A 13,727-nucleotide genomic window follows, 5' to 3' on the forward strand; every position below is an offset into this window, starting at 1 on the left:
GTTAATATACGATATTTGTTTTTCTTTCTGACTTCACTCTGTATGACAGACTCTAGGTCCATCCGCATCTCTACGAATGACCCAATTTCATTTCTTTTTATGGCTGAGTAATATTCCATTATATATGTACCACATCTTCTTTATCCATTCATCCAGACACGTCCATCTTTATGATGAGCTTTTCCCTCTAGCTTCTATCTAATGACCTTAACTGCTCCTTCCTGTTACAACCCATCAGGTATTTGAAGAGGAGTCTATTACTCCCAGTCATCTTTCCCCCTCACTGAAGATTCCATGGTCCTTCAGCTCTTCTCACAGCGCAATTTCTAGTCTTCTCTTCATCAGGATCTCTTTCCTCTGATCTCTTCTGTTTCATTTACTTTGGGTGTGTGACTTCCCAGCTAAGCTTAGCTTTCCTGATTGGGTCTAATCAGAAAAGAACAGGACGGTATCTTCCCTCCTTCTGAGCATTATGCCTTCATTAGTGTAGCCTTTGATAACTTTTTGGATTAATGTAGCCTGTTAACTCTTTGGATAATCCCCCAAAAGAAGTAGAGGCAAAAAGAATGGTATAATGGCTCTCTTTTTTTTAAACAAATTTATTTATTTTATTTATTTGTATTTTTGGCTGCACTGGGTCTTCATTGCTGTGCACGGGCTACCTCTAGTTGCAGAGGGTGGGGGCCACTCTTTGCCACGGTGCGTGGGCTTCTCGCTGTGGTTGCTTCTCTTGTTGCAGAGCACAGGCTCTAGGCACGTGGGCTTCAGTAGTTGTGGCACGCAGGCTTTGGTAGCTGTGGCTCACGGGCTCTAGAGCGCAGCCTCAGTAGTTGTGGTGCACGGGCTTAGTTGCTTCACGGCATGTGGGATCTTCCTGGACCAGGACTCGAACCCATGTCCCCTGCATTGGCAGGTGGATTCTTAACCACTGCGCCACCAGGGAAGCCCCAATCTTTTTTTTTTTATTGGAGTATAATTGTTTTACAGTGTTGCGTTAGTTTCTGCTGTAGAACAAAGTGAATCAGCTATGTGTATACACATATCCCCTCCCTCTCGAGCCTCCCTCCCACCCGCCTCCCCAAGAATGCTGTAATCTTTCTCCCACATTCTACCTCTAAACTCTGTCCCCCTTCCTGCATTTATGTCCATGGTTTTTGGACCCAAACACAGGAATTTGCATATGTTCCTATTAAACACTGCATTGTTCAGAGGTCTGTGATGGAAATAGGGGTATTTGTGTCAGTCATGAATCATCAGTGGGACATTTCCATTTTTCTTGGAGGGGGGAAGTAAGGAAAGAGGGCAGGAGTTTTAAGAAAGAGAGGATTACTTAGAAAGGAGGTAGAAGACTCCTAAAGTATTTCATGGTGAGGGATGTTTGTGAGTGAGTGTATCTGCAGGAAGAAAGAAGCCCTGATGAAGGAGGGCTTGAGATCTGGGGAGAGGGGCAGCTGCTGGGTGAGGAAAGTCTTCAGGATGTGAGAGAGGGTCAGGGACACAAGAGGAGGTAACAGTGCAGATTAGAAAGGAGAAGAGGACCACTTTGCACTGCTCCTGTGCTTTCACTATACTGGGCTCTGTGCCAGTGTTACTTAACCCAGGCAGCAGTCTGTGAGTTTGGTAATATTTGCTCCATTGTTCAGATCAAGAAGCTGAGGCTTACGGAGGCAAAGAAATGTGTGTAAAGTCACGTGGACAGTTAGTGACAGAGCAGGATTCAAGCCAAATCCCATGCTGTACCCGGTTCCCCAGATGACCCAACATGAACAGGGAGCAAATTAGATTATGGTTAAAGGTTAGTGAAAACAGGGCTATGAAATAGATAAACCAAGTTAGCTCTCATGTCCAAAGAATGTTTAAAAGAAAAAGCCCAGATAAACCTGAGGTGCTACCCTAAGCCAATGCTTTGTTTTTGGCACTCTGTAACCAGTTGAACATTTTTGCAGTAGTTGCTTTCTTCTGAAATTATTTGGGGGAAGGGGGCTTACTCTCTTGAAAGATGAGATGATGAAATTGTGCGTACATGTAGCAGTACTTATACACACATTCTGCAGAGCATAGTGAGTTACTATCCTGAATGTATTTGTTCTTTGAATGATGTATAGGAACTCTTTCCACAACAACAATAACAACCAAAATCACTGGTCTTGGGAAGTGTCAAAAAAATTATTCAGGATTTGGAACAGACCTGATTTTTTTGCATCTCTTCTTTTAGGCCTTTGCCCAGTTTGACGCCGAGGGTGATGGTACTGTTGATGCTGAGAACATGTTGGAGGCTCTCAAGAATTCCAGTGGAGCTAATCTTCAAGGGGAGCTGAGCCATATCATCAGACAGCTGCAAGCCTGTTCTCTTGTTCCAGGTAAGGCTGTCATCTGAGTGCTGAATGCTGAGGAACGCTCTCTTAAAGCCCAAATGAACTTTGCTATAATGTGGGTTGTAATCAGGCAAACTTGTGGGCACCATGAAATAAATGTGCTTCTCTGATAGTCGTCATTAAGCTCGTGGTCTGAATTAGTGTTCAGTATAATCATTTCTCTTGCTTCCCAGTACAGCGTTGGTTGAGCAGTTCTACCATGTTTTTATGAACTTTTGTCATGAGACTGCCTTCCTTAGTGAATCTCTTTATTTCAGTCTCTCAAGAAGCCTTCCTTGGCCCCAACTGTATGTTCTCTTAGCATCCTGCATTTGTTTTTTGCAACATATTACTGTTGTAATTAATTAATTATTACTCACTTATTTGTATATGTCTGTCTTCACTCTTATCCTGAGAGCTCCACGAGGGCAGGGAGCCTTCTCTTTTATTTCTGTTGTGTCCTCACATTTAGTACAATTTTTGGCACATGGTAGGCACCCAGTGTTTTTTTTAGAAAGCTATCACTCAGAAATTTAAGTAAGAATAAAAATAGCTTAAAATTAAGCAATACTTCTACATTATACCTATGAAAAAATTTTGTCTATGTTTTTGATGGTTTCTTTGGGGGACTCAGAAACAGAATCAAAATAATATTACCTTTTTTTTTTTTCTAGTGAGAAAACAATTGAGTTTGAAAGGGAAAAAAAAACTTGGCATATCATCTTTTTGGTTCAGTTTATCTTATCCAAGAGCTTTTCCTGCTCTGTGTACTTAGAGTCATAATACTTAGTATAGAGCCTGAGCTCCAGCAGCAAGGAGGCAGATAGACTTGTTGGATACATGAATGTGACTGATTGTCCTTGACCTCTCTGACTTCCTGCTGAGGATCTATTGAGCTAGGGAAGGATGGTTTCTGTATCTCAATGAAGAATGCCTATTTCCACTCTTCCTCAAATTGTCTTTAATTGCGTAATTTTTGTAGAGCATTATAGGTAACCTGTACATGTTAAATTTCTCCTATTCTCATGGCAGTTAAAATTATGCTTTGAATTATGCATAACTAACTTACATCTTGGCATTTACGTATTACTCCCACCTCTGTGTTACCAGCATGTGGATAGCATCAGGAGTTTATTTGAACACTTCAAAGAGATGTTTTGGGAGGAGAGGAGAGGAGTGGAGACCAGGGGATCCACCAATAGTTAGTGCACCATTGCTCTGGGTGACCTTGAGGAGAGGGGGAGGTTAGGTTAGAAAAGCTGGGGGTCCAGATCCCAAGGTTCTTACCTTATTAGCAGGGTTGTGAGTTAGGACTTTCTTTCTTTCTTTCTTTTGTTTAATTACAACACTGAAGGTAGCGCTACTTTATTTTTTAAAAATTATTTATTTATTTATTTATTATTTCATTTATTTATTTTGGCTGCGCCGGGTTTTAGTTGCGGCATGCGGACTCTTCGTTGTGGCATGCATGCGGGATCTAGTTCCCCAACCAGGGATGGAACCCAGGCCCCCTGCATTAGGAGCTCAGAGTCTTACCCATTGGATCACCGGGGAAATCCCAATGAGTCAGGACTTTCTACTCAAAATTTTTATCAACAGCCAACTTAAAAGAGTTGTTTTTCACAGCCCTAGGCTGAACCTTGGTGAGCTGACCTCACCTCTTTGGTGGGATCCTAGTTCCCTGGTCCCTCTGCCTAACCCAGACTGACACTTATTCCTTTTGTTTCTCATTGTATGGGTGCTGAATGTTTAAAAGAGAGACAGTCCCTTTACCGGGACTGTTTCAGCATATGACAAAAGTTTTCCCATTACAAGCATCACACGGATTCTGAGATCAGTGCAGCATCAGCAGCGTCATCGTGTGAGGTTTGGGTATTACTGTGGGCCTCTGCTTAGGAAAGAACTGTAAGAGGAGAGGCAAGGGATGGCATCAACTTCTGCGGCTTGGGAAATCAAACCAGTGTCTCTGGGTTTTGTGTAGGGGGCAGAATCAAATGGGCTGCTTCAAGGGCACAGTTTCTCTGCAATCTTACGTTTATCTTTAAAAATCAATGCAGGGCTTCCCTGGTGGCGCAGTGGTTGAGAGTCTGCCTGCCGATGCAGGGGACACAGGTTCGTGCCCCGGTCTGGGAAGATCCCACATGCTGCGGAGCGGCTGGGCCCATGAGCCATGGCCACTGAGCCTGCGCGTCCGGAGCCTGTGCTCCGCAATGGGAGAGGCCACAACAGTGAGAGGCCCGCATACCGCAAAAAGAAAAAAAAATCAAAGCAAAGTTTCCTTCTGCTCTCATATAATGTTTCTGTTTCACACTTAAAAGTAGTTTCTCCTGCAGACTTCTGGAGTCCTGCTGTAGGTGCTGCTTACGTGGGTGTGTTCAGTTTGTGACAGTTTATCAAATGATACAATTATAATATACTTTTGTTTTAATTAGAAAACAAAACGAAAAGAAAAACAAATCCTCCCCAAATCTACAAGCATATCTGAGCTCCAGGAAAAGCTGCCATGTTTATCCTCTCTTCACTTAACCGCCTGGGTTATGTGCACCTCAGTTCAAAGCATATTATTGTAGGTTATGAGGAACCATGAAAGGATTTTGAAGAGGGTAGACATGGCCTGTTTTGTGTTTTTGTAAGATCACTCAAGTTAATGTCAGACAAAATGCAGCCAGGGGAGCCGCTTAGGATATCTGGGGAGGTGTATGAGTGGTGGTGTTGAGGCCAGAGCCTGGGCAGTGGCCAGAGGGATGGACAGATGGGGGAGACTCCAGAGGAGCCACACTGGAGAGAAAAAACTGGAATGGTGGAAGGAGCACTTGGAGGCAGTGCGAGGAGCTACTTCAGGTCCTACCCCTTTTTTGTTGTCTTGGTCTGTCACCTGAGCCTCGTTTTCCTCAGTTGTAAGAGGAGGATACCAGTACCTTCGGTGCCTTCTCTCCCCCACCCTCCACCCCCCCACCTTATTGTGGGGACCAAAAGAGGTGCTGTGTGTGGAAGGACCTTAAAAACTATAAGATGCCATCGGGAATTGTGGTCAGGGCAGTGGTTATATTTTCATTATTGTGGTTTTTTGTAGCTTAGTATAAAAGCAGTTATGCCTTTACTCTCTAACGTGATAAACTTTATTCCTAGCCCACATTCTACATGCAAAACTTCTTTAAAAATTTCAAGTTAGTATTTAGGTTTATAAATTAAACTTATAAAAATTTGAAGCTTGGAATGAAACAACCACTATTCTGAGTCTTCTAAAGTTTCTGTTAAACTACAATGAAGTTAATTTTTAAATTGAGATTACCACTGATTCACTTCTTAAAAGCCTTTTTAGATTTTTCAGTGATTAAAGCTGAAACTATCAGTGAGGATTCTTACCGGCTGCTTTTAATTCAGCTAATTCAGAGAGGCCGCCAGGCAGGGGATGTGGAAACTACTGTGGTGGGTTCCCAAAAACACCAAAGATGGATTTTGTCTGTTTAGGTTTCATAGACATATTTTCAGAGTCCAAGGAGGGCCTGGATGTTCACTCGTCAATGATCCTGCGCTTCCTGCATCGCAACCGGCTCTCTAGCACCGTCATCCCCTACCCGATGTTGGACCACTGCAATAACATGAGCACCATGAGGGCTTCTGTTCTGAAGGACTCTCTGGATCAACTGGTACAAAAAGAAAAGGGTACGTGTGCAGGGGTGGGGGTGTTCTTGAGAAGGCGTGATCATCGTTTCTTCCAAGTGTGGTATTTATTGATAGGACGAGCCAACACTTCTCCCTGCTTTTATTTCTGAAAATGTAATAGTGACCAGTTTGTAGCACAAGAATGAAGACCTGCTCTGCCTTTCCCCTCCCCCTCTCCTTCCCCTCCCCCTCCCCCTCTTCATAACCCCAAGTCTCTGCTCAGATGTGACTTCAGGAAGGCCTTTTCTCATTGCTCTTATCTAACTAATGCCCCCACCCCTGACACTCCCCACCTTTTGGTTACTATCCCCTTTGCAGGTTTAATAGTCTGAATGGCACTTATCATCATCTGAGGTTGTAGCATTAGTATTTACTTGCGTTTTTGTCTGTCTGTTCGCTTCATTATCCTTGGCACCTGGAGCTATGCCTGCCGCGTAGTAGGTACTCTGTGAATAGTTGTTAAGTAAATGAGGGAAGCCACTACAGACTTAGTGACCACAACAAAAGTTGATACTGGGAATTGGCAGGTCCGTGGAACATAATAAGAGTCCAGAAATAGACCCAAATACATGTGGGAATATAGTACCAGGTATAGTTAGCATTACACGTCAGGTTGGAAAGGTGAATTAGCAAACAAGTTGGGTTAGGGAACTGGTTAGCCATTTGCAGAAAAAAATAAAACAAGATTCTTAACCCACTGTATTCATGAAAATAAATTGCAGATGGATTAAAAAGTCCAACCAAAAAGAAAGCTATAAGAGCTAAAAACCCTGACATGGGAAAACCTTTCTGAGCAGGACATGAAACTCAAAAACTACAAAAGAAAAGATTAATAAGTTAGACTGTATGCAAATTTAAATTTCTGTACAGCAAAAAATATAAGCAGAGTCAAAAGACAAATGACATTTTAGGGAACAAAAGTATATTTTGTAACATTGTGACAGACTCAATTTTTTTTTTTACTAACTCTCACCTTGGGCAATTACTTAATTACCTTAGTTTCCTCATCTCTAAAATGAATTAATACATAAAAATGTGTAGAAAAGTGCCTGGTTCACAGTAAACAGTCAGTAAATATTACTTACTATGTATGTGTATATATACATTACATAATGTACATAAAATATATTAATTGATAAGAAGACTTATGACCCAGTAACAAAAATAGATGAAGGCAGGACCAGGCCATACTCAGAAACACAAGTGGCTTACAAACAAGTGGCTTAAAAAAATCTCACTCATAATTAAAGAAATGTAAATTCAAACTATAAGACATCATATTCATCTCTTGGGTGGTTTTGCAGATATATCAGTGGATTTGTGTTGTACTACAGTCAGCTCATGGAGCAGTCCTTCTGCTTTACATGTGTTCTCCAATTTGGAAGGAGATTTTATTTTTCTAGGGCCAAAGTGCCAAGCATATTTCTGCTAGATATTTTAAATGATCTTTTTAAAGATTCATTGTGAAAGAGATGTTATGATAATATCTGGTTTTTCTTGCAGAGAGCCCTGGAGATCTAACCAGAAGTCCAGAGATGGACAAACTCAAGTCAGTAGCAAAGTGCTACGCTTATATAGAAACATCCTCCAACCCTGCAGACATTGACAAGATGACAAATGGAGAAACGTCATCATACTGGCAGTCAGATGGCAGTGCCCGCTCACACTGGATTCGGTGGGTGCTGTAATACCAATTCTTGAGTGAAAGTCCAAGAAAAATTACCCACTTTCTCTCTCTTATCCCAACAATGTGTTAAAAAATTATTTTTTAAAATTTTAGAATATTTTCTACTTAACTGGCTAGTGTTTTTATTCTTGTGACTATCTGGAAAGATGCTTTAAGAATCAAGTTAGGGCTTCCCTGATGGCGCAGTGGTTAAGAATCCACCTGCCAATGCAGGGGACACGGGTTCGAGCCCTGGTCCGGGAAGATCCCACATGCCACGGAGCAACTAGGCCTGTGCGCCACAACTACTGAGCCTGCTCTCTAGAGCCCGCGAGCCACAACTACTGAGCCCACGTGCCACAACTACTGAAGCCTGCGCACCTAGAGCTCATGCTCCATAACAAGAGAAGCCACTGCAATGAGAAGCCTGCGCACCACAACAAAGAGTAGCCCCCGCTCGCTGCAACTAGAAGCCACTGCAACCAGAAAGCCCGCACGCAGCAATGAAGACCCAATGCAGCCAAAAATAAATAAATAAATGAAAATAAATCTATGAAAAAAATTATTAAAAAAGAAAAGAATCAAGTTAAAGGAATCATGTAAAATTTTCTAACCTGCTTCATATATTCATAAATATGGATAATTACTTGGTATTTTAAGGGAGAAAATTAGCATTTGACTAATATTTTATGATATGGATTTCAGATCTTTTTCACTAGGTTTTCAGGAAGATTAATATCACAAGGGACAAGTACTTTTCTTATATCTGATGTGATTTTACTTCTCAAGATTTTTTCTGCACATTTAAAAAATTGTGTACAACTAAGTTGGCCAGTTTAGTAGAGAAAGAGGGAACAGGGGTGGTCAGGAATCCTGGAGTGGAATTTTTTTTCCCCCACCCCCACACAGCACGTGGGGGGATCTTAGTTCCCTGACCAGGGATCGAGCCTGTACCCCCTGCAGTGGAAGCACGGAGTCCTAACCACTGAACCGCCAGGGAACTCCCCCACTGGAGTGGAATAGATGACAGTAAACTATGATGAAGCTGCTATCTAAAATTTCACCTGTCCCTTCAGAAAATGGGCTGATTTCAGCTGGTGGAAATAGAAATAATTACCTTGTTTTCTCATAGAGGATAAATATGCTCTTTAGCCATCTATACATGAGGGAATATACCCAGTTCTTTGCATGCAGTTTAGAAATTTGCTTCTTGCCAGGTAAAGGGATTTTGTTAGACTGTTCATATTGTACTTTCCTGCTTGTGTTAGTAGCTTAAAAAGAAATAGAAGATTGATCTTGAACTGAAAGGAATTTTAGAAACTTGGGAAAGTCATAGGGACTTTGAAACTAACAGCCAGCATTTCAAGTTAGTTGCTTTTAGGGGAATCAGTCTTGGGGTGTATCACACGTAAGATCTTAAGAGATGGGACTTGTGGGCCCTGCCAGTTCTCAACCTGTATAAACACTTGTAGTTTCTGCTCTCCGTGTTTTCCAGTTTAAAAATGAAGCCAGATGTTGTGCTTAGGCACCTGTCCATTGCAGTGGCTGCCACTGACCAGAGCTACATGCCGCAGCAGGTGACTGTAGCTGTGGGGAGGAGTGCCAGCGATCTTCAGGAAGTCCGCGACGTGCACATTCCCAGCAATGTCACTGGCTATGTGACACTGCTGGAAAATGCCAACATCAGTCAGCTCTGTGAGTCAACCAAGATACGTCTTGCCCTTCTAACTAAGGGGATTGGGAGGGGAGGAAGAAGTCATGTTTTTTGGCGGGAAGACCTCTGAAGTAGAAAAACTGTTTGCTTTTCTCTGGAGATCTGATTTGCTTCTCATCATATACATGAAAGTGGTCATTATTTCACCTATTCAGTGTTTTTAAAAGTTATAGAAAAGCAGTAAAGCCTATTTTAATTAAAAATATTTTATTTTTGTTTTCTTATTAGAAAATTAGAAATATTTAGATAAAAATTATTCAAAATCCCACTACCCAGGGATTGTCGCTGTGAATCCGTTGGTATGGATCCTTCCAGACCTTTTCTTATATTTCTGTGTGTGTGTGTATGCCTGTGTGTATAAATACACACACATGCACATATATATATACACATTTTAAAAAATAAAAGATAGGTTTGCATATATATATATTTACATATATCTATACATGTCTTTTTACAAAAAATAGTGATATTTTGTACACGCTCTTTTGTAACTTTTTAATGTGTTGTCTTATCATATATTCATGCACACCTTTATTTAGTGTTGTAAGAATATGCCTTAATTTTAACAAGCCTTTTATTCTTGGACATTTAGGTTGTTTCCATTTTTATACTATTATAACCTTGCTTCACACATTAGCATTTTGGAAATAATCACAATTCTGTGATTTCTTTCCAGGCTTATTTCATTCAGGGAGCCGGAATGCTTCATGTTTTGTCTCATTTCTTCTAATGCTTTCCTGGGCCAAAAGAAGTATTCTTACTTTGCTCAAAGGAACTGAGGCCTGGGGAGGTAGAGTCTTTGTGTCTCACCCCTGGGCAAAGACGTAGTTAAGCTTGTGGAGTAGAAGCTTCCTGTCTTATACTGTGGTGGTCTTTTCTCTAAATTGTGTCCTTTTAAACTTCTCACCTCCTTTCCAACCCAAATAAGATATTATGACAGCTCTTAAAAGTGAGTCATGCCTATGCCATTTATCTGGACTTGATAATTAAAAAGAAATTCTCACAACTGCTATGAGCCAGCTGCTGTTTCATAACAACATCCAAATTTCGGAACTCTAGGAAAAGTTTTTAGACATTTTCTTACCGTGTATTTAATCAGGATTTTAAAAATGCACTTTGTGTTAATTATCAGAACTCATAAATGCCTATGAAGCTTTGTGATATATAGATTTAAGCCACCCTTAGTTTTACACATGATTCTTTTGACTCCTTAGATTGGTCAATGCTTTTTTTTTTTTTTTTGGCGGTACGCGGGCCTCTCACTGTTGTGGCCTCTCCCGTTGCGGAGCACAGGCTCTGGACGCACAGGCTCAGCAGCCATGGCTCACAGGCCCAGCCGCTCTGCGGCATGTGGGATCTTCCCAGACCGGGGCACGAACCCATGTCCCCTGCATCGGCAGGCGGACTCTCAACCACTGCGCCACCAGGGAAGCCTGGTCAATGCTTTTTTGACAAATTTATTATGTATACTAGTTCCATTGCACACATCATTTATTTCTGGCATCAAAGTATATCTTCAGAATTTTCTTTTCGAAATGTGAATTACTATCTTGCTTTTAGTTGGAAGCCTAGAATTTGCTGAACTGAAGAAGTTAATCCAATACTGAATTTGTTGTTTGCGCTTGACAGATGTCCAGATTAACATAAAGCGTTGTCTTAGTGATGGATGTGACACTAGAATTCATGGTCTGAGGGCTGTTGGCTTTCAGAGAGTCAAGAAGTCTGGGGTCTCAGTCTCAGATGCTTCTGCAATATGGTATTGGTCTCTGCTGACATCTCTGGTGACGGCTTCCATGGAGACAAATCCTGCCTTTGTCCAAACAGTGCTACGCAACACTCAGTAAGTCGCTCTGCTTTCCAGGCTTGTCACGGGGCGCTCATTCTCTAACCCTTTAGGGCAAGTCACTGAGCAGCCTTTGATCATCGAGACTCAGTCAGCAGCTGGGCCCCAGGTGCCCTGTTGTTTCCTGTTTGTGCCTTCAGCTCCTATCTTGTGAGGGGGTCCCACATGCCATTCCTCTTCCTTATCCACTGGGGAACAATTGTTCATACATAGCAATTTATATGGGATAAAACACCTTCAGATGCTATATATTATTTACCTACTTATGTCGTAAAATGTATCTGTAAAAATTATCCCTGTTTTATAGACAAGGATACGGTGACCTTCCCTGAGGTGTATGACCAGGCAGTGATGGATCAGTTTGAATCTAGGTCTTTGGACCTAGGCCCTAGGTTGAAAGCTCTTTTCACTAAAGAGTCAAATCTTTTCAAGGACACCAAATTAATTTATTTTTAAATGTAGAGTACCTTTGAAAATTTTCTTCTAAAAGCTGTTAGGGCAAAAAGACTCAGTTGTAATATATAAGGCAAAGCAACTAGCTTCAGTCGCAATGAAGTATTAGTATTATATGTAAGTTTAATAACTGATAATAGGCACTCAGTGCAGGCTATCAAAATATCAGATAAAAGAGAGAGCTAATATTTTGTTCTGTAGATGCCTTTTGAGATTTGTTATTGCTATTAAATAAAACTCTTCAGCAAATAATACTGCTGGCAGTGCTAGATCTGAAGGGTAATATTTGGCCAGACTCCTTTCTTCCTGCCTGTTTTAAAATTTAAAAAATAAAAAAAATTTCAAACTTAGAGAAATATTGCAAATTCGATGCAAAAAGAAAAAGTAGCTTCTTCCCGAGCCAGTTGAGAGTAATTTGCTAACCTGATGCCCCATGGCTCCTGAATATTTTATTTAGTATGTATTTCCTGCAAATGAGAACATGCTGTTACAACCATCAAAATCAGGAAATTAACATTGATATACATCACTACCATCTAATTCTCAGATCCCGTGCAAGTTTTGCTAGTTGTCTCGCTCATGTCCTTTATAGCAAAAGGATCCAGTCCAGAATCATACTTGGTATTTCATTGTCATGTCTCTGTAGTTTCCTTCAATAAGGAACAATTCCTCTGTCTTTCCTTGACTTTTAAGACTTTGACACTTTTGAAAATTATAGGTCAGTTATTTTGAAGAGCGTCGTTCAGTTTTGGTTTATCTGAAGTTTCATCGTGATTAAGATTAGATTTTGTACCTTTGGCAGGAATATCATGGAAGTGATGATGGGTTCTCATTGCATCCCATCAGCGACACACAGCTTCAGATTGTCCTATTACTAGTTTGGTGATGTTAACTTCGACCCTTTGATGAAAGTGGTGTCTGCCAGACTTTTCCAGTGTAAAAGAATTCTTTTCCCTTTGTAATTAATAAATATTTTGTGAGGAGGTACTTTGAGACTGTGTAAATATCCCATTCCTCATCAAGCTTTGTATTGGTGTGACTCAAGATTCCTGTTGTATTCCCTGAGTTATAATCCGTCACAGTTTTGACGATCAGATTGGCCCAGATTTGGCCGATGGGAACCCCTTCAGTCTGGTTCATATGTCCTTTTGATATGTCCTCATCTTCTTGGAACACTTCCTTACAACAAGATATTCCAGGCTTATCTTGAATGTTCCCTGCCATAGTCCTAGAATCAGCTGTTTTGCTCAGGAGTCATGGTCACTCTTAGTGGAGAGTTGTGTTTAGAAACTAAACAAACTAAACTCATTGCTGTTGGAGTGTTGCTTCTTTCAGTCTACACAGCTGGGAAATGCATGGTTGTGTGTAAGTAATAGACACGTGTATGCACAGACACATTGACACCTATATTTATTTCTATATCTGTAACACTGAAAACTCTTGAGTTTATACTTCTAATAAACTCTGATAACTTCTAATTCTAATCCAGCACTACTGTTCATTCTAGTTTTCTCCCTTTCTCTGTTTGTAATTCCCTTCTGTGATTGTGAGAAACCTGGCTCCCATCATCCCTGAAATATTTACTTATTTAAACAATCCCGCTCTATATAACCAGTCTCCCACCTCCCTGGCCCTTGCCTGGACACCCTCCTCACCCTCTTGGTGCTTGCATTCCATGCCAGGCTGTCCCTTTGCTCAGTACCCCACTCTAATACCTCGCTCTGGGCCACCATGCGCCCCACCCATGCACCCACCCAAGGACACATGATTGCCTACCTTGCACAGCCCTGCTTTATGGACTGAATTTTCAGGAAGGGGAAGAGGAAAAGTTTTCTGCTTTATTTTTGTGAAGCTATGCCACGTCGTTGAAGAATGGATATATCCCTAAAGAGTTGTAATAGTTAATCGGCAATGGTATCTTCGCTCCTAACTTTTAAATATCAGTGATCTTAAAACTATTCTAAAATTTAAAAATTATTTTAAAAAATCGATGAGGAAAAAGAAGTAAGAAAAAAATATTATGAAACA

The 13,727-nt window shown here is 41.0% G+C and overlaps 1 protein-coding gene across 8 annotated transcripts in view; it reads left to right on the forward strand.

Annotated features, from left to right (window-relative positions):
- Window positions 1–13,727, forward strand: part of ZZEF1 (zinc finger ZZ-type and EF-hand domain containing 1) — a 130,209-nt gene that overhangs the window by 31,404 nt on the left and 85,078 nt on the right. For 6 of the 8 annotated variants that reach the window (XM_089900570.1, XM_089900566.1, XM_089900568.1 and 3 more), the window contains exons 2-6: window positions 2,216–2,360; window positions 5,826–6,020; window positions 7,524–7,695; window positions 9,182–9,381; window positions 11,033–11,243. In XM_089900570.1, the coding sequence (XP_089756696.1) occupies window positions 2,267–2,360; window positions 5,826–6,020; window positions 7,524–7,695; window positions 9,182–9,381; window positions 11,033–11,243 (872 nt within the window). In that variant the 5' untranslated portion in view covers window positions 2,216–2,266. Of the gene's footprint in view, window positions 1–2,215; window positions 2,361–5,825; window positions 6,021–7,523; window positions 7,696–9,181; window positions 9,382–11,032; window positions 11,244–13,727 lie in introns of those variants that run through there. The other 2 variants (XM_089900571.1, XM_089900572.1) reach the window with 2 other exon arrangements.

The sequence above is a fragment of the Delphinapterus leucas genome, chromosome 19 (assembly GCF_059928025.1).
Source record: "Delphinapterus leucas isolate spDelLeu-1000000601 "Yukka" chromosome 19, BTC_Dleu_Yukka2, whole genome shotgun sequence".
NCBI classification, from domain to species: Eukaryota; Metazoa; Chordata; class Mammalia; order Artiodactyla; family Monodontidae; genus Delphinapterus; species Delphinapterus leucas.